The sequence below is a fragment of the Staurois parvus genome, unplaced genomic scaffold, assembly GCF_062004578.1.
Source record: "Staurois parvus isolate SC_StPar_1 unplaced genomic scaffold, SC_StPar_1.0 ptg000077l, whole genome shotgun sequence".
Lineage (NCBI taxonomy): Eukaryota > Metazoa > Chordata > Amphibia > Anura > Ranidae > Staurois > Staurois parvus.
Window position 1 is genome coordinate 3158672 of NW_028317873.1, and position 27604 is coordinate 3186275.

The 27604-nt window shown below is 42.9% G+C and overlaps 1 protein-coding gene across 2 annotated transcripts in view; it reads left to right on the forward strand.

Moving 5' to 3' along the window:
• The first annotated feature begins 5315 nt into the window (after positions 1-5315).
• Positions 5316-27604, forward strand: part of OIP5 (Opa interacting protein 5) — a 45285-nt gene continuing 22996 nt past the window's right edge. Inside the window, exons 1-2 of one of the 2 annotated variants that reach the window (XM_089669454.1) lie at positions 5316-5985; positions 13880-13946. In XM_089669454.1, coding sequence (XP_089525580.1) covers positions 5856-5985; positions 13880-13946 — 197 coding nt within the window. In that variant the 5' untranslated portion in view covers positions 5316-5855. The remainder of the gene's footprint in view (positions 5986-13879; positions 13947-27604) is intronic. The other variant, XM_089669455.1, reaches the window with a different exon arrangement.

Here is a 27604-nt window from a genome sequence, read left to right on the forward strand (position 1 = left end):
GAATTACGGAAACTCCTGAATTTACCTCGATCCCCGTCAAAACGTTCCGGTGTGGGGACACGGGGTTCCGGTGCAGGTATCGAAACTAGTACTCCCCCAGAGGTGTCCCCAGACTGTCTGGTAGGTGTGGCTAAAGTCTGTATGTGGTCACCCAATTCTGTATAACCCTCCTGCAGGGCCCTAACCCTCTCTGTGAGGGTTACCAAATGTTGACGTATGTCATCCAGAGGGGAAGTTCCCCTTCCAGGCCCAGTCATGGCCGCATGGTACTGTCAGGCACCGCCGGCGGGATCTCTAGTGACCCACAGAACAGGATTCCCCAGGGCGCGGAGTCTAAGCCCCAGTCTGCCTTTTCACCAGAGCCCTTGATGGTGGGGATGGACTTGGTGCGAGACTGAAACCAGGTCGCGACCCCGAGTGCACCCAACTGTGGTAGAGGGGTCCCGCCGAGCCTACGTGCCGGGGGGGTGAGCCTGCTGTGAAGAGGCTGACAAGTCCAAGTCCCGAGCGGGATGGATGGATGACAGTCAAAAGGTCCAGGTCCCGAGCGGGATGGATGGATGACAGTCAGGAGTTAGCGTAGTCAGACTAGCCAGGTCGGTAACGGTGGAGGCAGGTAGGTACCAAACAGTAGACAGAGAGCAGCCGGGTCACGAGCCAAGGTTCAGCAACGGGAGGTCCAATAGTAATATACAACAGGCAGGAGAGTAGTCAGGGACGAGCCGGGGTTCAGAGCAGGAGAAGGTCAACACAAATCAGGACAAGCAGGATCGGCAACAGGAACACACTTCAGAACACGGGTACAGGAACTAGACCTTGCGGCAACCTAGTCATCGTCTGGCCAGTTTAAATAGTGCGCCCTGCACAGTCATTGGTGCAATTGCCGACGCCCAGGTCCTAGTGCCTGCACATTAGTGCACCTAGGCAATCTGTGTATGTGCAGACCTGTGCGCCGCTGCGAGACCCGCAGTCCCTGACATGCTTACTACGTTTGAGGTGCGATTAATAAAATGCAATACTGTTTTTGTGCTTGTTTTGGGAATGTGTTTATGTGCTACACAAGTGTGGATGCAGGCTAATGGGCCACATGGAGAGGGACTGAAGACATCAAATTGTTGGCAAGTACAGTATACCACATGCTGAAGGTTTTAACCACTTCCCGACCGGCCATTGTATATAAATGGCCGGATGGTGGCACTGCAGGGTCGGGTGGCTGTTTATAAACGGCCTCCCCGCACCCTGCTTGTGCGCGCTCCCTGGGAGCACGCAGCACCGCGATCCGATGCCCGCTGTGTCCTCCGAACACAGTGAAACACCGATCGGACGGGACCTCTGTACGAGGTCCCGATCATGTGATCACTGATTGGCCAATCAGTGATCACATGCAAAGTAGTAAGCAAGATGTCACTTGTGACATCATTGCTTACTATGTGTGAAATCTGTGAATGATCACAGAGGTCACATGGTACAAGGCAATTCACAACAGCCTTGTACCACGTGACAAGATGTGACCAATCACTGCTCACTCAGTAGTTCTCAATGACTGCAAGAATGCAGACAGAGAGAAGGAGAAAATGATTGCTTTTACATTCTATATGGGTGTAAAAGCAATCAGTGTTAAAAAAAAAAAATCTTTATCACCCCCCACAAGTAGTACAGTGCCACCATGGTGACACTGTACTGCTAGGGTGACAGTATGTAAAAAAAAAAAAAAGAAATAATATAAAAAAATAAAATAAAAATGTAAAAAAAAGTTTACAAATGATAATTTTTGGTTATAAACTAATTTGGATTTTTTTTTTCTTACTAAAAAAAGTTAACGGAATACATTTTGGCCAAGATTTATAATAAAATATTATTTATTTGCAAAATTTTATTAAAAAAAACACTTTTTTTCAAAATTTTTGGACATTTTCATTTACATAGCAAAAAAAATAAAAATCCCAGCGGAGAATAAATACCACCAAAACAAAGCTTTATCTGTCTCAAAAAAATGGTAAAAAAATAATTTGGGTACAGTGTTGCATGACCGCGCAATTGTCACTCAAAGTGTGATAGCGCTGAAAACTGAAAATTGCCCTGGTCAGGAAGGGGGTAAAAGTGTCCGGTCTGGAAGTGGTTAAGGGGAAGAAAAAAGTATAAGGCTCAGTCAGATTTTGATCCAAACTTCAGTGAGACTTGGCTGCTACTTTGAAGCGGTGTGCATATTCTATAGGGCAAAATTGCACCGGAATCGCACCAGTAAGTAGTACAGCATCCCTTTCCGAAACCATGTCATGTGGAGCTGCTTTGATATGAACAGGTACCATTGAAAACAATGTGATTTCCATCGTCATGCGATTCTGCGCGACTCAAGTCGCATGCTAAATTGCACTAGTGTGAATGGAGCCTAAACAGACTAAAGCTGGCCATAGACATGACAAAAAAGGAATAAAATTTTCAAATTGTCAGTTTTCTGCAGCTTGCAATTTTCATACCGCAATTGAAATTGCCTGATCCCACATGCTGTATTTTTTTTTTTTTATAAAAAGATCGACAGACCTTTGGTTTTTGCATCATCTATGGTCTGCCTAACAATGGCAATTCCCACAAAATAAATCCTGACTACAGCTAGGTACGCTGGCAGTTATACAAGTCATAAACATGGGTCTGAAATATTAACCACTTTCCCGCTGCCCTATAGTAGAACTATTGCTACAGGGCTGCGCAAAATCACGTATATATATATATATGTGATTTACATTACTGAGTAGGGGGCGGTGCACGCGTGCCCCCTTACCTGCGCCGCCATTGGCAGCTAGGGATGTCAATCACCGGGTCCTGGGTGGAGATTCTCCCCCGGCACCCAGTGACATCAGGGAAAGGTGACGGGGAGAGACCTGTGTGTCAACGACACAGATCTCTCTCCTGCCAGCAAGGACATGCTGCTTTGTATTTGTCTGCACAGCACAGCAGAGAAATACAAAGCAGCATGTCTCCCTAGTAAAACACACACAGCACATTGCATCGTTGATTGCCCCAGATGTTAACCCCTTCCTGCCCAGTGTCATTAGTAGTGTCAGTGCTTTTTATTAGCACTGATCCCCGTATTAGTGTAACTGGGGATGTTAGTGGCAGTCAGTTCCCAGCCAGTGTCAGAATGCCCGCCGCAGTCCCGCTATAAATCACTGATCGCCGCCATTACTAGTAAAAAAAAAAAAAAAAAAGTATATATACCGCCATTTGTAAACGCAATAACTTTCATGTAAACCAATTTACACGTATTGGGAATTCTTTTTAGCAAAAACATGTCGCAGAATACATTTTGACCTAAATTTATGACAAAATTTGATTTTTTACATTTTTTTACTGGACATGTTTTATAGCAAAAAGTCAAAAATATTTTTTTTCAAAATTGTCAGGTTTTTTTGTTTATAGCCCAAAAAATAAAAAAATGCAGAGGCGATAAAATACCACCGAAAGAAAGCTCTATTTGTGGGAAAAAAAGAACATAAATTTCATTTGGGTGCAGAGTTGCATGGCCGCGCAATTCTCAGTGGGCAGCACAGTGACTAAATGGTTAGCACTTCCACCTGGAAGTACTCAGGTCGTTGGTTCGAATCCCAACCATGACACCACCTGCCTGGAGTTTGCATGTTCTCCCTGTGCCTGCGTGGGTTTCCTCCGGGTACTCCGGTTTCCTCCCACACTCCAAAGACATGCTGGTAGGTGAATTGGCTCCTGTCTAAATTGTCCCTAGTATGTGTATGTATGAATGTGAGTTAGGGACCTTAGATTGTACGCCCCTTGAGGGTTAGGGACCTTAGATTGTACACCCCTTGAGGGTTAGGGACCTTAGATTGTACACCCCTTGAGGGTTAGGGACCTTAGATTGTACGCCCCTTGAGGGTTAGGGACCTTAGATTGTACACCCCTTGAGGTTTAGGGACCTTAGATTGTACGCCCCTTGAGGGTTAGGGACCTTAGATTGTACACCCCTTGAGGGTTAGGGACCTTAGATTGTACGCCCCTTGAGGGTCAGGGACCTTGGATTGTACGCCCCTTGAGGGTCAGGGACCTTGGATTGTACGCCCCTTGAGGGTTAGGGACTGATGTGAATGTTCAATATATATGTAAAGTGCTGCGTAAATTGACAGCGCTATATAAGTACCTGAAATAAATAAAGAATTCAGCGCTGTATTGCAAAAAATGGGAGGAGGAGGAGGAAGAAGAAAGAGGAGGAAGAGGGAAGAGGAGGAAGAAGAAGGAAGAGGGAAGAGGAGGAGGAGGAAGAAGAAAGAGGAGGAGGAAGAAGAAGGAAGAGGGAAGAGGAGGAGGAGGAAGAAGGAGGAAGAAGAAAGAGGAGGAGGAAGAAGAAGGAGGAAGAAGAAAGAGGAGGAGGAAGAAGAAGGAGGAAGAAGAAGAAGAAGGAGGAAGAAGATAAAGAGGAAGAAGAAGGAGAAAGAAGAAGATAAAGAGGAAGAAGATAAAGAGGAAGAAGAAGGAGAAAGAAGTAGAAGAGGAGGAAGAGGAAGATAAAGAGGAGGAGGAGGAAGAAGAAGAGGAGGAAGAGGAAGAAGAGGAGGAGGAAGAAGATGAAGAGGAAGAAGAAGAGGAAGAGAAGAAGGAAGAAAATAAAGAGGAGGAAGAAGTAGGAAGAAGAAGAGGACGAGAAGAAGGAAGAAGAAGAAAAGGAAGAAGAGGAGGAGGAAGAAGAAAAGGAAGCAGAGGAGGAAGAAGAAAAGGAAGAAGAGGAGGAGGAAGAAGAAGAGTAGGAAGAAGAGGAGGAGGAAGAAGAAGAAGAGGAGGAGGAAGAGGAGGAGGAAGAGAAGGAAGAAGAGGAGGAGGAAGAAGAAAAGGAGGAGGAGGAAGAAAAGGAAGGAGGAGGAGGAAGAAGAGGAGAAGAAAAGGAAGAAGAGGAGGAGGAAGAAAAGTAAGAAGAGGAGGAGGAAGAAGAAAAGGAAGAAGAAGAGGAGGAAGAAGAAGAGGAGGAAGAAGAAAAGGAAGAAGAAAAGGAAGCAGAGGAGGAAGAAAAGGAAGAAGAGGAGGAGGAAGAAGAAAAGGAAGAAGAGGAGGAGGAAGAAGAGAAGGAGGAAGAAGAGGAGGAGGAAAAAAAGGAAGAGGAGGAGGAAGAAAGTGAAGAAGAGGAGGAGGAAGAAAGTGAAGAAGAGGAGGAGGAAGAAAGGGAAGAAGAGGAGGAGGAAGAAAGGGAAGAAGAGGAGGAGGAAGAAAGGAAAGAAGAGGAGGAGGAAGAAAGGAAAGAAGAGGAGGAGGAAGAAAGGAAAGAAGAGGAGGAGGAAGAAAGGGAAGAAGAGGAGGAAGAAAGGGAAGAAGAGGAGGAGGAAGAAAGGGAAGAAGAGGAGGAGGAAGAAAGGGAAGAAGAGGAGGAGGAAGAAGAAAGGGAAGAAGAGGAGGAGGAAGAAAGGGAAGAAGGAGTAGAAGATCCTTTGGAGGGCAAGTGGTTAATGTGGATTTGGTACCCGAACTGGCGTCACACTGCGACTACTAGCAGCTTCTAAAATGAAAGCTTACGTCTTCCTACAAGAGCAACTTCCCTGCTTCACATTTCATAACGCATAAGGCTGAACTAACTACGCAAACGGTGATAAGCTCCTCCGCTCCGCTCACGGCCATTCCATCAGGAACAACAATCGCTGCGCCACATTTCGCATAACCAGCACTTCCGTGACAGAAATTCAGTGAAGAAAACTGCGCGCGCGTCTGCCTGATGACTCAGAGGTTTTCTATTGGCTACTGTTAGCCCGTGCTGCTGTCTCTATTGGCGTGTAAGAGTTTGTGGGCGTGCTGTTTTGTTCGGCGCCAATGTTTGATGCGGTGAAGTCTCATTGAGGACTGGAAACTCTCGTTGGAACTCGATGGCGACGTATACGTTTTGTGGGAACGAGATTCTTTCCCTTTACCTGTGTAAAGCCTGTCACAGAGTCCTGGGTGAGGGGAAGTCTTTGTGCGGACACAATGAGAACCTGACGGTCATAGCCTTTCTACGTGAGTTTCTGTCAGCAATCAGCCATTACTAGTTCACCTATTCAGTGTAGAGGTGTACAGGGCGAAGTGACCAATGGTGAGCAGTCTATTGACACTTGGTGTGTGGAAAGTGAGCTGTGATAGGCTGACGTTGGTCAATGCTTCTTGACGTTTTATAGAATGATGAACCCGGCATACCAGCGTGCCAAAAACTGTTCTAGACGGGAGCTGGTTTAGGCCGCTGAGTACAGCGGAGATCCAATCACAACATAAAAAAGTCAAAAACTGTAGCGGCTGACTTTAAAAAAAAAAAAAAAAAAATTCACCCGTCCCTCGATCCCGTCATCTTACCGTTTGTCTGGGCGTTCTCTCACTCAGCCATCTTCAGTGTGGGCACCTGGCTGTGACAGCTTGCGGCTTCATAGCTGTATGTGCACCGCGATCGCGAGTAGCGCTTTCTGAATAGTCCCATAGTCTTGTCTGTTAATTCACCAGATTTATTTATATATGTTTTATTTAAATATATAAAATATATATATATAAATAAATCCAGCGAATTAACCACATGCCGTCCAGCCACTGTAGAAATACGTTGACAGGGCGGCACGGCTGGGCAAAACCACGTTTTAAAATGTGTTTTCAAAACGGGGCACGCGGCCGCCCTACCTGTTCCCCCGGGTCACAGCCGGTCGTTACCAGCTGTGTCGCGGCAATCACTGACAGAGAGCACAGCTGCAGTAGCTGTGCTTTCTGTCAGTTCCCTGACAGCTCCAGGACACACTGATCGGGAGAGAAGAGTTTATCTGTCCGGATCAGTGTGTCTCTGTGCAGTACACCCCCGCCCCCTAGTAAAACACTCCCCTCACACAGTTAACCCTTTCACTGAATAATAAAGTTAACCCCTTCCTCCCCAGTGCCATTAGTACAGTGTCAGTGTTTTTTTTTTTTTTTGCACTGATCACTGTATTGGTGTCACTGGGGATGTCAGTGACCCCAAGTCAGTTCCCCCCCAGTGTCAGAATGTCCGCCGCAGTCCCGCCATAAGTCGCTGATCGCCACCATAAGTCACTGATCGCCGCCATTATTAGTATAAAAAAAATTAAAAATCCCAGTATCTTTCCCGCCATTTGTAAACGCTATAACTTTCACGTAAACCAATTAATTTACACGTATTGGGGTTTTTTGTAGCAAAGACATGTCGCAGAATACATTTTGGCAGAAATTTAAGACTAAATTTGATTTTTACATTTTTTTTTTACTGGACATGTTTTATAGCAAAAAGTCCAAAATATTGTTTTTTTTCCTCAAAATTGTCAGCCTTTTTTTTTATAGCGCAAAAAATAAAAACCGGTGATCAAATACCACCGAAAGAAAGCTCAATTTGTGGGAAAAAAAGATGTAAATTTCATTTATGTACCGTATTGCATGACCGCGCAATTGTCCGTTAAACTAGCGCAGCGCTGTATAGCAGAAAAATGGTGTAAATTGCAGTATCTATACTAGGGGTGGGCAAACTTTTTGAGTTGAGGGCCGCAATGGGTTCATATATTGGACCCGGGGGCCGGACCAAGAGTAGATGAATGATGTGTCATCCATAGTAAGTATAGTAATTAATCCCCCATATAGTAATTCATCCCCCATATAGTAATTAATCCCCCATATAGTAATTCATCCCCCATAGTAATTCATTCACTTACCTTTGCTCCGCGCGTTCCTCTCGCCGTGTTCCCCCGCCGTTCTTCAGGGCGGACTGTGAGAGGAGCCTAGCTCCCCTCATGTTCGTCACGCTGCCCCGCCTACACACATCCTGACAGCATCACGCTCCACGGGCCGGATTAAAAGGTCCGCCGGGCCGTATGGGAGTGTGGCAAGCAATCTGACACTGGCTGAGGGGTAGACAAACTGACTGATATCACCAGTGACACTAATATAGTAATTAGTGATAATACTATACACTGTCACTGTGGTAATGACACTGGCTGAGAAAAGGTTAACATCTTGGTTTAATCAAGGGGTGTGCCTAACAAGTGTTTAATGTATGCTGCATTTTACCTAAAATCTGAAACAGATTGTTCCCACTGTACAGAGCCCTGTGTGTTTGTCAACACAGGGCTCTGGGCTTGTGATGGCCACAGCCGATCAGCAGGTCTTGGCCATGAATTGTTGGCTGAAATCTGCCGACAAAATGCCGCTGTGTCCAATCACAGTGGGAATCTTCCGAACCCAGCAGAGGGGAGTGATGGTTAGGTTTGTTGCTGTGCCTGTATGAGCCGCCCTCCTGCAGTAAAAGGTGGACAGTTCGTAAGTGGTTTAAATGATAAATCCACGTGCTTCCCAAGCCTATTTTGACCCTATTCACATAAATGTAAAAATCTGCTCTTTTTTTTCCAAACATTTATTTTTTTTTTTAAGCAGAGGTCCTAGAGAATAAAATGTTGGGTGTTACAATGTTTTATGTTACACGGTGTTTGCACAGCAGTTTTTCAAGCAAAATGGTTTTGGAGAAGATACTTTAATTTTAACGCACAAAACACCATATAATACCCAATTATTTGGTAAAATATAAGCGATATTACGCTAAGTAAATATATACCTAACATGTCATGCTTTAACCACCTCCTGCCTGCCATATAGTAATATTACAGATGCAAGGTGGTTCTCTTGTTCTGGGAGGACGTCCTCCCATTCTAACCGCGCATGCGCGGCTCCAAGAGCACGCGGCGATCGGCGGAGTGCTGTGTCCCTCAGACACAGCGGATCACCGATCCATGGAAAGAGCCGGAGATGTCGGCTCGGTCATGTGATCAGCTGTGTCCATCACATGTAAACAGGGAAATGCCGGTTATCGTCATTTTCTCTCCCCACGAGCTGTCACTCTGACAGCTCATGAGGCGAGAAGAGCCGGTAATCGGCATTCCTCGGAGGGGACATGTACACAGATCATCAGAGCACTGATGATCTGTGTAGTCCCAGCAGCGCCACCTATCAGTGCCAGCTCTCAGTGCTCATCCATGCCACCTGCCAGCGCCCATCAGTGCCACATTTCAGTGCCACATCAATGCCACATATCAGTGCCCATCTGAGCTGCCAGTCAGTGCCGCCTAACAGTGCCAGTCAGTGCCGCCTAACAGTGCCATATATGAGTGCTGCCTTTCAGTGCCCATCAGTGATGCCTGTCAATGCCCATCAGTGCCACCTACCGGTGCCTCCTCATCAGTGCCCATCAGTGCCACCTATCAGTGCCCATCAGTGCAACCTCATTAGCGCACATCAGTGAAGGAGAAAAATCACTTATTTACAAAATTTTATAAAATTTTTAAAAAAAATTTTTTTTCCGTTTTTTTACATTTTCAGTGGTTTTTGGTTTGTTTAAGAAAAAATAAAAAACCCAGAGGTGATTAAATACCATTAAAATAAAGCTCTGTCGTAAAAAAAAGGTAAAAATTTCATACGGGTACAGTGTTGCATGACCGCGCAATTGTCATTCACAGTGCAATAGCACTGAATGCTGGAAATTGGCCTGGGCAGGAAGGGGGCCTGTGTGCAAATTCTTGGTGGCTGCGGGACCAGCTTGTACTGCATCAAAAAATATATGTATACTTGTGAGCTACTATGCTGAATAGTGACTGTGTTAATTAATTAGATGCAATTAAATAAATTGACGTAAGGTTTGCTGGCACTCACACCAACTCATTAAATAGTGTTTGTGACTAAAAGACTATAACCAATAGTGCCGCGCTCCTATGTTAAATAATGTACTAAAAAAAAAAACTAATATCAGCTGCATAAATATTATAACTCAAATTATTATAATATATAATTATTGACTAATCCTATAATCATCAAATTATAATGACAGTGGACATGCCCAATGTGAAAACAAATAAATAACTAATTCTCAATAAACCGCATAACCAAATTCAATATATATATGTAGAAACAAAGTCTTTCAATTCAGAAACTCCCACTCCAGTATCTGGATGCAGTGTGATCTATTTATGCGCTCACCTTACAGCATACTTCGCCTAATTGATATTAGGCAAAACCAGCTTTTTGTCCTTAAAGCTGGTCCGTGACCCGGTGCCGTAATGTGTAGGGGAGGGGCTCTGACGTCACAGCGTTGTCTCGGACAGAACGGCGAGTATGGCACACACAGCAGGCTACCCTTCACCTTTTTAAGCTCATTGACATTTGCATATATGTGAGTGGAATATTGGCACTTAATAAATTTAAAATTTAAAAGGATAAGGCACTATGGTTTCTTTTTCCTTCATGCTACCTTTAATGTGACACATTAGAGAGAGGATACTAAAGGAAGGAGGAGACCCCTGGAGGGGAAGAGGGAGATATCCATCCATCCATCCATCCATAGCTTAATACAGGGATCAACAGATTGGAGAGACCCCAGGTGGAATATTACCATAACTACAGCCATCCAAAAAGTATCTGGAGAAATATTGCAAGCAGAAGAATTGTTACATCTGTCCTTAAAGGACAAAAAGCTGGCTTTGCCTAATATCAATAAGGTGAAGTATAAGGTGAGCGCATAAATAGATCACACTGCATCCAGATACTGGAGTGGGAGTTTCTGAATTGAAAGAGGACTTTGTTTCTACATATATCGAATTTGGTTATGCGGTTTATTGAGAATTAGTTATTTATTTGTTTTCAGATTGGGCATGTACACTGTCATTATAATTTGATGATTATAGGATTAGTCACTAATTATATATATTATTATATATTTTTGAGTTATTATATTTATGCAGCTGATACTGATTTTTTTTTTAGCACATTATTTAACACAGGAGCGCGGCACTATTGTTTATAGTCTTTCAGCTTGTACTGCACTCATGGGACTCGCCACGTCACAAAGTGATAACACAGTGCTGGTATGTATAAGACCAGGATGTACTAGGCCGTTGGTGCTTGCCAGCTCACCAAAAGGTAGAACGGTACTAGTACTGGCACTCTGCTGCATATGAGAGTCATCATGCGTTTGTACCACCTGGGAACGGGGTCTGATACACTTGATCTTAGCAGGGACCTCTTCTCCGTCATCTGAGCTAACTGTTAGGGTGCCGCTGCTGTCTACAGGTTCGTATTCTGAGGCGGATTCTGTCAGTGAGTCTTCCCCTTTGCTCTCACCTGACAGGCTCAGAATCCTGTAGGCCTCTTCACTAGTGTACATTTGGTTGAACATTTTGGTCACTAAATTTATAGGTACCTAGTGCGGCTCACAGGGAAAAATCCCTGGCAGCCTGGGATTACGCGAACCGCTACAAAAAATTTTAGCGACAAGTGCTAACAGAGATCAGGCTTGATTCTGTGAACACTGCGGTTTTGTATGCAATGTATCAAGTGACAGTGATCTACTGACACTGCACTTGCTGGGGAGAAGGGGGGGTAAGATTAGGGGCTAAACGCAGGTGCTGGCAGGTGTCGGGGCTGATCCCGCTAACGCTGCGTTTTTAAGGACGCTATGCTAATGTGAACTCTGGTATAGTTCTGATCTGATCAAAGATATTGATCCATTCAGACACTATACTAGCAATGGAGGTTTGTGGTGTAAGTGAGGGGTAATCAAGGGGTAAATGTGATTACTGGTGTACTGATGGACAATCTGACGCTATTGGAAGTCGCCAGCGACACTAATACAGTGAACAGCAAAAAATCAGTACACTGTAGTAATGACACTGGTGACAGGGCAGTGAAGGGGTTAACTGGGGGGGGGCATGATCAAAGGGCTAAATGTGTCTTAGGGTGTTCTAACTGTAATTGTGTTTCTTTCTCTGGGACCAAATGTTCCCAGGCAGAGAAGATTGACATAATTTCCTGTCCTGTATATCTGTCAGCACAGGACAGGATAGGTCGGGGATCAATCATTTGACTTAGGACGGATGTCACTGGCCTAAATCGAATGATTCCACGGGGATCGAATTGAGACACCCACGGGTCGGGGGGGGGGCACGAAAACCTCGGGAGCGCGAATTACGTATATATATTTGATTTTGCAGTACTGTGGGCGGGCGGTAACCTGTTAGTGTTAGCTGTAAGCAACAAGCACATACAGGAAAGATAACAACACTGCACTTTAAGAGAGCTAATTTTCCAAGGATGAGGGCTGCTCTACAAGACTTAGTTTGAGAGGGAATATTGGCATCAATGAACACAGGACAGAATTGGGAATTCTTCAAAAAGACTGTATGCAAACACACTGCAAAATATATTCTTATAGGCAACAAGTTTAAAAGTGTAAAAATAAAACCTATGGCTTATGGCCAAAGTTAAAGTGGTTCTAAAGGCTCAAGGGTTTTTACCTTCATGCATTCTATGCATGAAGGTAAAAAACCTGTGTGCAGCATCCCTCCTGCCCCCACTAATACTCACCTAAGCCCCCTTTCGATCCAGTGATGTGCACTGTAGTCTTGGGTATCCTGGAACTCCCTCTTCTCATTGGCTGAGACAGAAGCTGGAGCCATTGGCTCCCACTGCTGTCAATCACAATGAGGAGAGCGGGGTCGGGGCTGAGCCGCAGCTCCGCGTGTGAACACACGGAACAGTGGGTGCCCCCATAGCAAGCTGGGAGGGACCAAGAGAGTCTGCGGGGGACCCGAAAATAGGAGGATCCAGGCTGCTCTGCAAAACCACTGCACACAGCAGGTAAGTATAGACATGCGTGTTGTTTTTTTTATTGAAAAAAAATATAAACCTTTAGAATCACTTTAAAAAAGCTATTAATAATAAGAAAAGAGATTTTATAAAAATTAAGGACTTGAAAATGATGCTTTTGGCTGTTGCTGTTCACATCTCTACCTGCTTCCTGGACCAATGCTCACCTCTGTGGACAACTGCTCTCTTAAAAACACAGGTAATCATTTGCCTACCTTTTGTTCAGCTAGGCTGTGAAAAAGTCTGTATTGCCATACTCAGGAGGAGTAGCAATATGTATTTTGAGGTGTAATTCTTGGTATGTCCATGGTGTGTTAGGAATATTTTTATAAATTAACAACTTTGTGCATAAAAAAGTTTTTTTAAAAAAATGCATTTTCTTTCCACATTTTCCAAAAACCTGTGGGAAAAAAAAATAATGTTCAAAAAACTCGTTTTACCTCATAGAAAATACATTTAGGTGTTTGCTTTCCAAAATGTGGTCATTTTCTGTGTAGTTACACTGTCCTGGTTCTCCAGGGCCTTACAAAATTTGATCGGAAATTAGATGTGTAAAGTCCCTAGAACACCTGAAGGTGCTCCTCGGATGTTAGGCCTCTCTATGTGGCTAAGCTGTGAAAAAAAAAAAGTCTCACACATTTAGTATTTCCATACTCGGGAGGAATAGCAGAATGTTTTTTGGGGTATAATTGCAAATATGCCTATGCCGTGTGAGAGAAGAAACTTAATATAAGAAATGTGTGAAAAAATAAATGTTTTTAATTAATTTTTTGCTTATATTGCAAAAAATAAAAAGCCCAGTGGTGATTAAAGACCACCAAAAGAAAGAAAAAAAAAAAAAGTGAGAGAGCACTGACAGCTGAAAATTTAAACAGGAGGGGGTAAAAGTGCCCGGTATTGTAGTGGTTAAAATGCACCATAACAAAATGTATAAATATTAATAGTGCCTTGAATGTGACATATTGTATGCTTTTGGCACATTTGAAGTCCTTTTTCAACCTGCTTACTTATGGAGAATTTTTTTTCTTTAGATAAATCTAATATACATAAATGATATGTTGGTTTATACTGCACAAGTTTTAGTTTTATTTTTTTTAGGAAATATCCCCTTTTTCTATCAAAGTATCACAGCACAGACTACCTTGCAACGCTTCCAACTATAGCATATCTTAACTATTTACATACTGTCTTAATAACTTCTGTGTACCATATTCATTTTTTTAACTTTTCTTTTTTTTTGTAGGGGTTACAAGCGATGTTAACATGACCGATACCCTTGAATTTGGAATACATGATGACCTGGAAGGCTGGTAGGTCATTTTTATTGATGTTTTTTGCAAACCTCAAACTCCATTCATAAAAGCAATCTTGCTTACAATATTTTCATAACTGTGTGGACTCTTTATTTCCAAATTGTATAGGACACAGGATCATTAGTCTTGAACCATGGGTTATATGCAGCTACTTTCAGGTGATTGGACACTGGCAAAAGTGAAGGCTTCAGGGACATCCCCTATTTAACTCTCAGTCTTAGCTAGCCTCATTTTCTTTATAGTGTCATTAGGTGATGGATCTTTTCTCTCTGAGAGAAACTCCTCTGTGTCCTGTGGAGGTTATTTAATAAAGAATACTTTGATCAAGATTTCTGGCTCCTTCTTCAGCTTTGGATCAGTTGACTCCCCATCTGAGCTTTTGGTGGACTGTGTAGCAAGCGTACACACAGAGATGGACGCGGTTCAACCATTTTGCTCCAACCCTCCATTTTGTTAAGAATTCTCCCTCCCCTTCCCTCTGAGAGTCACAGTGACATTTGGCCAGTGTGTGTGTGTGTGTGTGTGTGTGTGTTTGTGTGTGTTAAAAGTGTCACAGGCCAGAGCCCAGCACGGAGCCACGAAGTGCCTCGCTGTCCAAAGAACCTGTGCAATTTAACACCTCGTAAAAAGATATCGCAGCCTTCCCAGCAGTTCAAATGACATTGAACCAGATGACCTTTTTAAAAATCCATTTTTCCCCTATATCTCATATCTTGGAATATGAGAGACTTACATAAAAACCAGGCATATCGTCAGATTGACCAAGAGGAGGCGAACAGTTTGATAGGTCACTCTCCTTGTCTCGAATACATAGGGAAGCAGAAAAATAGATCTTGTGAACCATTCAGTGTAGAATTTCATAATTCATATCTAATCAATCCTCAGACGTGTCTGCATAATAATCTACCCGCGGGTGGAGTGTCAATAGTGCATATGCAGAGTTATGAGCCAAAATATGAACTAGACGAGATTTTTTGGCTCTAGTTTAGGTCTACGCCCAGACCCTCCCGCCCTAAAGGGAGTATTGGTCCTTGACTTCAGAGACTGGGGTTGTCAGGCCTAAGAAAAGTAAGTTTGAAGAAGTCTCCCATTTTAACATCAGAACCACCTGGGAGACCCGTACCCTTTCGTTCTGAAACTTGATCTGCAAACCCAAGGCTGATTGGCAAGTACTTTAACCCTTTAACCTCCTTCTGTTACCTCTTTGCTGTGCTGTTGTTCTCTGTATAGTTATATATATTGGTTACATCTTTTTTCTGTAAATATTTTTATTGCACCCTTTTTGACCTTCTAGTAATAAATCTTTCCTTCTGAAAGTGTTGAACGGTTTTTATAGCTCTTAATTGCAATTTACGAATTCCTACTGTGTTTGTTTAACCCTCTGTATAACCGGCCTGCGGTGACTGGGTTATACAGACGATTATCTCAACCATTATAGTGTTATAGCTGATATTGCCGAGTTTCCTCTTTCTCTGTACAAAAAGGAGGTGGTGGCAGTGTGAAGGGTTAATTGCGTAATTAACCTGACCCAGTAAGAATTGCTCAGGCTGCCGGTACATAGATTGTGGTCCAATTAGCTGGAAAATCGTTGTGCAGGGTGCAGCTGGGTGTGGCATTGTTACGCACGTGACATCGGGGTTTTAGATTGGCTAGTCCTTTGGTCACAAGTTTGGTGAGAAGGGCTGGGGTCTGACGTCGCGTTCATCACATATTGGTGACAGCGATCGTGGGATCGTCACATATTGGTGGCAGCGATCTTGCGTCCGTCACAGACTGTACCCAGACCCTGCTGCACCAAAGATGCAGGGCCAGCCTGTAATGTTGCTTTGGACCTAAATCCTGTGTGAATGCTCATCTTGACACATAGTGCATCACCCTGTGTTAACTACAGGATGCTAATCTGGGCCATATTGTGCCTGTGGTAGAGTCCTGTCCCTGAAGACCCCTTCAGGGGCATGCCCACTGTGGAGGTCTAAGCCCTGATGGGATCTGGTCCCCTTATTCTTTCCCATATCAGATCTACTGGCTACTGCAATAAGTGCAGGGTGAAAACCCTTTCTTATGCTGCCCAGAGTGCCTGTACTATCTGTGCAGTTTAGACTCCAGATGCCTTCTCTGTATTTTTCAGCAGTCAACAGTACTTGGCATAGAAGGCACTCCCTCTCCACAGCAGCACATGACTTTATTTCCCTTTGGGACACATCTTTCACACTGCACATGGCTAATTACAGAAAGGGGTCAGAAAGCCTTACTAGTTTAGACTCTGCATATGGTGGGGGGGGTCTATCTTTAAGAGCCACAGTACAATCTGTTTGGACAGTTGTCCCTAGTATGACCCCCACCCTCTTTCTGGGCTCTGTTTGCCATTTGGCTGTACTTACTTCCTCTAGGATGGAGCGCTTGCCCCTTCAAAACATTTTCTCAGCAATATCCTGTTGAGGAAATTTTTCGGCAAGACAGAGTTGTCCCTGTAATGGACTCTGCCGTATCTCTTCTCCTAATAGGATATTTGGTATCCCTGTAAAGAGATACAGGGGCACTTTCTTCCCTGGCTGACCACACCATGCAAAGAGAGATTGCTTCCATGGCAATTTGCCAGACCCCTGCTTGTCTGGACTAAGTGCATGGACCGAGATCCTAGTTCCATCCTAACAAATTCTTTCATACACCAACAACTAAAGCTTTTACCTGTGGCCTTGGACTACTGTGTGAACACCTTGGTGATGCACTCTGCTGGATATCCAGGATGAGCTTTCTCTCCACATGGGGAAGATTCTTTGGCTCAAATGCTGTTCAGCTGAACTCCTGTGCCAGAAACATCTAGAGTGTCTGCACATTGAAAGAGGTGGCCTGCTTTGGTCCTTCCTTGGATAGGTATACCAAAGACATCACAAGGGGCATACCTACTCTTCTTGCATTTCTGCAGGTAGACCTTCTACCCCAGAGGCGAGATTTTGTCATACCCCATCAGACTCCCAGTTCTGAAACTAAGTCTGGAAGAAGATTTTATCGGGAACGTGGTCCGTCAAGTTTGGCCCCAAGTGCTCTTAATAAATATTAATAAAGGGAGGATATTAATAAAAAAAAAGGATGTCTGTCAGCTGTTTCAGCCTTCTACTCCCAGGAAATCTCAGACTTTTGGTCCAAGGCATCATTTCCAGAGGCTACAGACTGGAGTTTTGAACTCTTCCTCCTCCCTGCGTCATGTTCTGAAATTTGCCATTCTCCCAGCTAAAACAGGTCAATCTTCTTGCTGCTGTTTTGCAGCTCCAATTGTAGGGAGTTGTTGCCCCAGTCTCAAGCAAGGAACATTTTCAAGGTTTCCCTTTATTTTAGGTACTTATGTAGTGGCATCAATTTACAAAATGCTTTACATATATATTGTACATTCATATTAGTCTCTGCCCTCCAGGAGTTTACAATCTAAGGTCCCTATGGTTAAAAAGGAGATCTCTTCATCTTTCTTCCCCAGGGGAAGAAAGATGAAGAGACCTCCCTTTTAACATCAGGAACCAACTTTGGGAGAAAAGGTACCCTTTTTTGTTCACGACACTTGAACGCTGCTTAAACCAAGACTTCTGCAAGTGTTCTACCTTCTTAAACTTCTTTCTTTATCTCTCTGCTGTGTTATTGCTCTCTCTTTGTGTGTGTGTGTGTGTGTGTGTGTGTGTGTGTGTGTGTGTGTGTGTGTGTGTATATTACATCTTTTTCTGTAAATATTTTTGTTGCACCATTTTGACCTTTTTAGTAATAAATCCTATTTTCTGAAAAGTGTTGAACTGTTTCTAAAGCTCTTTAATGCAAACTAAGAATCCCTGTCTCTGAAGAGCGCTAATGTGTGTTTTAAACTTCTACATACATCTGCCTGCGGTGAAAGTGTGTATACAGACGCTTATTCAAACACCATAGTGTTACTGCTAGGTTGCAGCTGAGCGTGGCATTGTTATGCATGTGACAGCACGGTTTTAGATTGGCTAGTCCTGCAGTCACAAGTTGGTGAGAAGGGCTGGGCGTCTGATGCCGCGCCCGTCACAATGCTTTTTTTTTTTTTTTTCTCTAACATACAATTTTAAGGACAAGCTTTCGGAGTATGTCCCCTTCTTGAAGGTCCAAGCAGTACTACTTCACAAAGTTTTAGCAGAATGTTAAAAGAAACAATCACTGAGGGGAAAAAAACAAAATGCACATTTTCACATCAATAGTTATAAAACTAGGATTAGACTGGAGATGAGACAGAGCAAAAGCAAAGACTGGGTGGGGGGGGAATGACAGTCACAGAGGGGGTCGTAAAACTGTTGAATAATGCTTGAGAAAACCCATGTCTAAATGAAGGCCGTTATCTTTTGTATCAAATAGAAATAGCATTCTTAGTTCAAAAGTCTTCCTTTCCTGAATGGTTTGAAATTCCCTTTTAAGAACGAAGTCCTGCGCGCTCCCAGCACATATGTCCGTGACTCATGGAAAGGTCCCGATCTCCTCTTGCGATCGGGACCTTTTCTGATCACGTGACAGTGAATCATGGTGGTCACATGACCCTAAAACCCCACCCCAGCTTCTGAAATTCTTAAAGGGCCGGGAGGTACCGGCGCAAAGGGGTTAATTGCTTGGTAAAGTCCTGGGTCGGATCATAATCCAATTTTTGTTTTTATAGTAAGTAGTATTTTCCAGCTGCCTCTGGCCATCTTTTATGTATTTGTTTGTATCCATCACAACAACTGCTCCCCCTTTTTATGCTGGTTTGATGGTGATGGCCTGATTGTTGTGTAAATAGTGTATGGCCCTTCGCTCCAGCGGTGAAAGATTGTACAAAATTTTCTTTTGCTCGTTGGGTATCAGGGATGTAACTCACACTTTGAAGCTATCAATATAGGTGTCCAGGAAATAAAACAGGACTCAGCGAGCGCTCAACATAGAAAGCAGCTGATACACTAAAAAGGAAACCATATACCTTCTAAAACCAATATAAATGTAAAACGTGCAGCGCTAATAATAGACCTAGGGATATAGGATAAATATCTGATTACTCCCCAAATAAAGTACCACAGTAACGTGCTTAGTTAATACAATAGATACTCAGTAGATAATCATTTTGGTGATTAATCACCATATTGCGTAATTTATAATAATGTCCAGATATGCAATGACTGGAATATATGCATAAATAAATAATAGTCCCAATAAAGTGCAGGAAATACAAATGTGAACACAATCTTGTGATCTCAGTAGTATCAATCGAATATTCCAGTGATGTGCGGGCTATGGTAAAAATGCACACTCACCTGATGCACATTTTAAATGCGCAGTGTGTAAATATATTGCAGTCTGCCCAAGGTCCCCTCTTGGATGGAATGGAATATAGCCCAGTCTGGAAATCTCTCCTCTGGAGTCTGGGGTAATTAGGAGTCATCCAGAGGTCCCCTTTAGGTGGGATAGAATGCAGCCTGGTGTGGATATCCCTCTATGGATAATGGAGTATGTGCCTGGGATCCTGGGGATTAAAGGCTTGGTACAGAGCAAAACAGAAGGATGCCCATAGTGTAGTACTTTGATAAATGCAAAAGGTTATTTGTGCAATATAAGCGATAAAATATGAGAACATCCGTGGGGTAGCAGAATATACAGATGCAGCATGGAGCTGCTTGGTGCACTAACCAGCTGGAAAGTCAAGATGGCTGCCGGACCTCCGTGATCCGGCGGCGTGATGTCACGGTGTGCGGCTCCTCAAAGCGTTTCGTACCAACACATAGCACACCCCTTTTGACAGCGTACGTTGGTACGAAACACGTGAAGGAGGAGCCGCACACCGTGACGTCACGCCGCAGTGACTTTAGTGTTTGAAAGGCTCAGTAGGATCTCCCTTCAATTTTTTATCTGTTGGACATCATCCAAAGAGCCTTCTAACCTCTGCTAAGTAAGCATCCCTATTTTGGATAACCAGGCCTCCTCCTTTATTGGCCTGTCTGATGATGGTAGTATTTGATTTTAGGCCTTTAGTGTCTTCCTTTCCAATGGTAACAAAAAAAGAAATGTGCTCCTTCTTGGCATCTCTGCAGATTTTACCAGCTCTGAGTACATCACCTCGTAAAAGGTAGGGATAAAGTTTCCTTTGGCCCAGTGTGGAGAAAAAGGTACATTTTTGTCTAAATTGAGTATGACTAACCTAGACTCAGACTCCCAAGATGGATCCATTGTTGGGATGTCTCCCTAAGCCCCTTCTAACCATAAGTCCTCCAAAATGTGAAGAGCCAATGGATCTTGTCCTCCTGTATCTTAGAAGCTCCGGTGGAACCACAATTTTTTATTTTTTTATAATGTCCATTTTGATATCTTTTGATGTTTCGCTTAGTAAAATAATCTCTTAATTGTGAGGTTCCAAGTGAATCTGTTAAGGTCCAAAAATAACTTGAACAAATTGAGAGACTGCCTTTCTGTAAAAATGAAGTTTCTGACTCTATAACCAGGTCCTCCAGTTCTATATCCTTCACCCTTGCAAACCATTGAGACATTGTTGGTGGAACTAGGGATGCAGGACCATCTCACAAGGAAACGTCAGTAAATGTTTGAATGAGTTGGAGCACAGGTTGCCAGAAGGTATGAAGTTAACAGTGTCATTTTTAAATTGGGAAAGCATCTGATCACATCGATCTTGGTGTGATTAGATGCTTTAGAAGGGCATTGGAGAGATCTAGAGTCTAATAGACCCCAGATTTCTCAGAAAGAGTACCTGTCACTGCCTATTGCCTTCACAGGGGATATTTACATTCCCTGTGATGACAATAAAAGTGATGAGAAAATTAAAGGGACAGTGTAAAAATAAAAATCAAAGCCCCCCCCCCCCCCAGGTCCCCTCCATGGTCGTGCGCAAGGGTGAACACATGCATCAGTCCTGTGTCAGTATGTAAACAGAGACTGCGCCATGCATGTGAGGTATCACCGTGAACGTCAGATTGAGGCAGTTATTCTAGCACTAGACCTCCAGTCTCATACATGTGGTATCCCCATATTCAGGAGAAGTAGCAGAATGTATTTTGGGATGTAATTCCACTTATACCCATGGCATGTGTGTGAGCAATATATAATTTAAGTGACAACTTTTGTGTAAAAAAAAAAAAAGAAAAACATTTTTATCCTTTTTCAAAAAACTTGTGGCAAAAAGAAAAATCTTCCATGGATTCAACATGCCTTCTGACAAATAGCTTGGGGTATATACTGTCCAAAAATGGGTCATTTGGGGAGGGGTGGGCCGAAGGGGGGTTGTGCTATCCTGGCATTTCAGGGCCTCTGAAACTATAATAGGTAGTCAAGAAGTGAAATGAGTCTCACACACATGGTATCCCCATACTCGGGAGCAGTAACATAATGTGTTTTGGGGTGTAATTCCAGATGTACCCATGGCATGTGTGTGAAAGATCTTATTAAACCACCCCTTCTTCCTTTTCTAGTCTTTCTGACAGTTTTCTCCTGTTAATTCCCCCAGGTGGGTTAGACCACTTCTAAAAGATGAAACAAAGATGAAAAAGAGGAAGGCAATTGTGCATTCCCTTGCTTCAAGACTCCTGGGTCCCCTCCATTTAAGCACGCCACCTCTATGGTGTCAGGGCAATTTGTGACGTCTCCCTGATATTCAGTATGCTCCTTCTCCTCTAACTTCTGTTGACACTCCGCTTGGGGAAGACCCTTCATGTTGCTTCTAACCTCCCTGGATGTCGATCTCTTTTGTAGTACTACCTTGTTCTGGAGTGCTGTTGCCTGCATCACCTTGTACATGACTGCTACCATATGAATATCTAAACTGTTTCTAATTCAAAAACTGAATTGGATAATGGTTAATGATAAACTGACGAGTATCGTCTCTGATGATGTGTCCAGATTTGAGAGGACTTGGGATCCTTGGATTGCTTATATTACTGTATCGTGAGTGTCTGGCAGCTGACCCCCCCCCCCCTCCTTTTTCTATTTTTCCCCTTTTTCTTTTAATTAAGAGTACTTTCCTTTTCATCTCTTCTTCTTTTTTTTTTTTTTTTCTCTCTTTTCCTACTATTTGTTGAAACATTTTTATTTTTCTTTGTTATTTTTGCTCTATTTTGATATAATTGTTGTTTATTGATCTTTGAAACTTATATGTTTTGATGGCTGTGACTTTATTTATGTGCATTGTAATGCTATTATCTGCTAAATTTCTTTTTTTTTGTTTTTTTACCTACCAGTATTATGCTTATGATTCTGAATCTTGTTCCATTTTGTTGGTGGGCCCTTTCTTTTTTTCTTTTATTGTTTGCCATCTTGTTTTAATATGTTTATTTCTCAATAAAAATATTGAAATATAAACTGTTTCTAATTATTTTTTAAAAAAAACCAAAACTTTTACATGTACTGTATATCTTACAGACTGGAGCTGGTGACTTAGCCCCTCAATGTTCCAAAATTTCAGGGGTATCTCACTAAGTGCCCGTCCAGACTGATTATTTGGGCAACAGTCCCTGTGTGGCAGTTGTTTGTACCTGAGGGTTACCATGTTTACGGGGTTGTAAGTGCCTTTTCCCCTCATGATCTTCCAACCTGTTTCTTTTCCAACCATGTTCATGACCCAGTAGTCTGCTCCTATCTTTTTTTTAAATTTACTAGATTTGGTGCTAATCAGCTTCGTTTCAAATTTCATTAATTCTCGTATCCCATTCCAATAAGGTGTGCAATTGTGCATGGGACCCTAGTTCATCTTGTAAAGTAATTTGTGCCTGAACCTTAATGGGATTTCTGTCCCTCTGTTGTATGATTATTTAAAATTTTTTATCACACTCTCTGGAGCTATTGAACCAGTCCTCATCTAAAAAAAATTACACTTTTGTTATCCAAAGACCCCTAGGTGCTCTTTTGATTTCCAGGTATTTCTGTAGTGATACAATATCTCAAAATTGGGTCATCTCATTCTCTAACAAATTCTTTAGTTTATAAAACAGGGACACCATGATTTCCTCTACCTTAGGTTTAATATTTACTTTGGTGTTATTCACATTTCCCTGACTAGAGTGTGCATCATTTAGTTTCTCAAAGGCATCTACACTATTGTATAACCCTTTCAACTTTGTGGGCAGTGGCTTTCTGGAAGTCGCCAATGATGAAATGCCAGGCAGCAACGTGGACTTCTATACATACATTTATTTCACATTACAATCTAAGCTACCATTGAGCTGCCAGGGAAAACAGAAAATTGTTTTTCATACTGCAATTGCGGTAACTTTAACCTCCCTAGCGGTATTCCCGAGTGTAGCTCGGGGTAAAGTTTCAGTACCAAAAGCGGTAACCCCGAGCTACACTCAGGCTTACCATGCGGCGTTGCATAGGGAGTCCCTCCAGCACTTACCTTGTCCTTCGCTCCCGCGATGTGTCCCCTGCAGCATCCCCGGCCATCTCCTCCGGCCGATGCCGGCATCCGGCTTCCGTGTTCCGGTCCCTGTGACGTCGGGATGTACAGGCGCCGGAACCGGTGGCAGATCTGACATTTTTTAAAAAAATTTCGTTTTTTAAAAAAATGATTATTACATAGTAAAACATTGCTGTTTCAAAACATTTCACATACATTTTGTCCCAAGTGCTTTGTCCTGTGCCCTGCCTGCATTTTGACTGTTCTTTCTGCCTGGAAACTTAGAAAAGTCCATGGAGTCCAAAAAGCATCCCTTTTAGGTCAAAAGCGGTTTTTGACCGACTAGAGAACAGCGATAGTAAATCAGAACCACTTGCAGAATTGAGTGATAATGATTCGTGGGGGAAATTCGTCATCAGACACTGAAAACGATTCTGCGACTTTGCTCAGTGATGTGCGAACTTGGCGCTATTTATTATTATATTATTTTTTATGATTATTTATTAAATTATAATTTATGATTTTGTGTTTCTAGTTTTATCATATCCGGAATGTTTACTAGACTCTTGTTCGGACAGATTTCAGTGAGTTATTCCTAAATTGCAGGTCTACAATAAAAAAAAATACATATTTCCATGCAAAAAAATGGTACCGCTTTCAGCACCAAAAATCTGAAATAATCATACCGCTAGGGAGGTTAAAGAACAATTTTCCATTTTCCCCCTTTTAACTTAAATGATGGCTTCAGTAATAGTTGTGACAAATGACCTTTATTTTCTAATGTTTTAAAGCTGCCGTTTCTTGGCAAAACCTCCCAGGTCCTGTAAAGCCTTTGGTTGTTTAGCAACAACTGGATGTCTGAGATCTCCCCTAATTGGCTTAACCTCTTCCTGTCTGCCCTATAGCAGAAGTACTGCTACAGAGCAGCATGGGTGCGCAAAATCACGTGTGTATATACGTGATTTCGCATTTCCGGGTAGGGGCGTGCACCAGCCGCAACTGTCAATCACCAGGTTCCGGCCGGTGATTACTTGCTGGCGCACGGTGATTGCCGAGTATCTGCATAGGCACAGCCAAGCAAAGTAGTGTGCTTACAGTGAAGCACTAACACACAACCCCTAGTAAAACCGCACACCGTTAACTCTTTGATCGCCCCACGTTTAACCCCTTCCTGCCCAGTGTCATTAGTGCAGTATCAGTGCTTTTATTAGCACTGATCACTGTATTGGTATCACTGGGGATGTCAGTGACATAAAGTCAGTCAGTCCCCCCCCCCCCCCCAAGTGTCAGAATGCTGCTGCAGTCCCGCTATAAGTCGCTGAGCTCCGCCATTACTAGTGAAAAAAAAAAAAAGTTCTTAATAATCCCAGTATATATATTGCCATTTGTAAACACTATAACTTTCACGTAAACCAATTGATTTACACATATTGGGATTTTTTTTTTTAGCAAAAACATTTTTGGCCTAAATTTGGCAAAATTATTATTATTTTTTTTTAATTTTGTGCATGAATGCGTGCATTTTACATGCACTCCTGCACCGGCATACTGTATATGTGAATGTAGCCTATAGCTATGTTCACATATATGTGAGTGTGGGAGTGCATGTAAATTGCATGCATTCCTACATTTACATACAAAAGAGGTGCTGCACAGGAAATGCAGGAGGGTGCCTCTTAATCTTAATGGCACCCCCACTCACTGAAAAATGTGATGTGGTTTTCTGCATATGGAAACCATATGGTGCAAAAGAATCGTGATTTTTATGCAGCTGCGTTTTAAAGACAGGCGCAGGGACCTTTTTACGTGCAGGAAATGCAGGCACAGCAGCCTATTCAAATATATAGGCTGACATAACTGCAGAAATATGGCATGGAGAGCTGCATATATATGAAAAAAGCCCAATTTCAGGAACATAAAGTTCAACATTACAGCAATTCTGCCACGCACTGCATAGACTAAATGCAGGAAATATTTCTGGGGTTTTTGGAAGGAGTTTGTCTGCAGTGGTAGGTATGTTGAAAGATGAAAGTTATGATTTAACTGATGCATGTTGTTGGCAAGCATATTTTTTAGATGTCTTTGCTAATTGTTTCTGGTCCTATTCCTTCCACAACATAGAAAGAGCCCTCAATTTCCATATTCTGTGGCGATATGGTGTCAGACCTGTGGTTACATGATGTGGGGCACTGCATGTACAGCTAAATAAAATCTGGCATTTAAGCAGAATTGATAACTGATTAGAATATAGCACATTTATTAAAAGTATTGAAGAGGAAAAAAAAGGTATTTTGGGAATTGGCTGATTTTAAAGAGAGCCAAGCTTGAGGCCTTGACTTCTGGCCTAAACCTCACTCAAATTCCACCACCTTGTCCTTTAAGAGTGCCCTTACTTGCCAGCAAGGCTCTTTTCATTCGATGGAGGTCTCTGTTGAGTAGGTAGGCTTTGTGCCCGATTGATTCCACACAGTGCCAAGATTCCTCTCGTGAACCCTTTAGTTATATTTCCTTGGTGAACCTTACTTGCAAGGTGTTTTTTTGATCTCTTGTCACCTCTGACAGAGCCGGCGACCTTATCTTGTAAGGAACCCATTTTGCTATTTCTTTGGTCTATGGTGTCCTCTTTTCACCACAGTAAGGACATGCTTTTTCTGTCCTTTTTGTCCTGATCCAAAACATCCTCGGTAATTGGTTATTCCCACTCTGGAAGTGGTTCAAACTGTTTGTCTACCTCGCTGCCACAGCCAAGTTGAGATGATCGGATTTTCTCTTTATTTTTTCACGGTAATCTCACAGGGGCATCAGACTTCTGTGTTGCAGATTTACAGTTGCAAGAAAAAGTATGTGAACCCCTTGGGATTACGTGGAGTTTTGCATGAATTGGGCATAAAATGTGCTCTGAACGTCATCTAAGTCACAAAAATAGAAGAACACAGTCTGCTGAACATAATACTACACAAACATTAGATGTTGCCATGGTTTAATTGCACATAACATGACAGTGCAGGGAGGAAAAAGTATGTGAGGCCCTAGCTTAATGACTTCTCCCAGAGCTAATTGGAGCCAGGAGTGAGCCAACCTTGACTCCAATCAGTGTGATGATATTGGATGTGTTGCTGACAGCTGTCCTGCCCTTAAAAAACACACACCTGTTTTGGGTTTATTGGTTTCAAGAAGCACTGTCTGATGTGAATCATGCCTCGCAGAAAAGAGCTCTCAGAAGACCTACGATCAAGAATTGTTGACTTGCATGAAGCTGGAAAGGGTTACAAAAGTATCTCCAAAAGCCTTGATGTTCATGTGTCCACGGTAAGACAGACTGTCTACAAATGGAGAAAGTTTAGCACTGTTGCTACTCTCCCTAGGCATGGTCGTCCTGTAAAAATGACTGCAAGAGCACAGCGCAGAATGCTGCATGAGGTAAAGAAGAATCCCAGAGTGTCAGCTAAAGACCTACAGAAATCTCTGGCACATGCTAACATTTTTGTTGACACATCTACAATAAGGAAAACATTAAACAAGAATGGAGTACATGGGAGGACACCACGGAGGAAGCCATTGCTGTCCAAAAAGAATATTGCAGCACGTTTGAAGTTTGTAAAAGAGCACCTGGATGTTCCACAGCACTACTGGCAAAATATACTGTGGACAGATGAAACCAAGATTGAGTTGTTTGGGAAGAATACACAACACTATGTGTGGAGAAAAAAAGGCACAGCACACCAACATCAAAACCTCATCCCCACTGTAAAACATGGCGGAGGGAGCATCATGGTTTGGGGCTGCTTTGCTGCCTCAGGACCTGGACGGATTGTTGTCATTGATGGCAAAATGAATTCCAGACTTTATCAAGACATTTTTCAGGAAAACGTACGACCATCTGTCCGCCAACTGAAGCTCCGCAGAGGATGGGTGACGCAACAGGACAATGACCCAAAGCATACAAGTAATTCAACAAAACAATGGCTGCAACAGCACAGAATACGCCTTCTGGAGTGGCCCAGTCAGAGTCCTGACCTCAACCCGATTGAAATGCTGTGGCATGACCTTAAGAGAGCGATTCACACCAGACATCCCAAGAATATTGCTACACTGAAACAGTTTTGTGAAGAGGAGGGATCCAAAATGACTCCAGATCGTTGTGCAGGTCTGATCTGCAACTACAGGAAACGTTTGGTTGAGGTTATTGCTGCCAAAGGAGGGTCAACCAGTTAAGTCCAAAGGTTCACATACTTTTTCCTCCCTGCACTGTGAATGTTTACATTTTATGTGCAATTAAACCATGGCAACATCT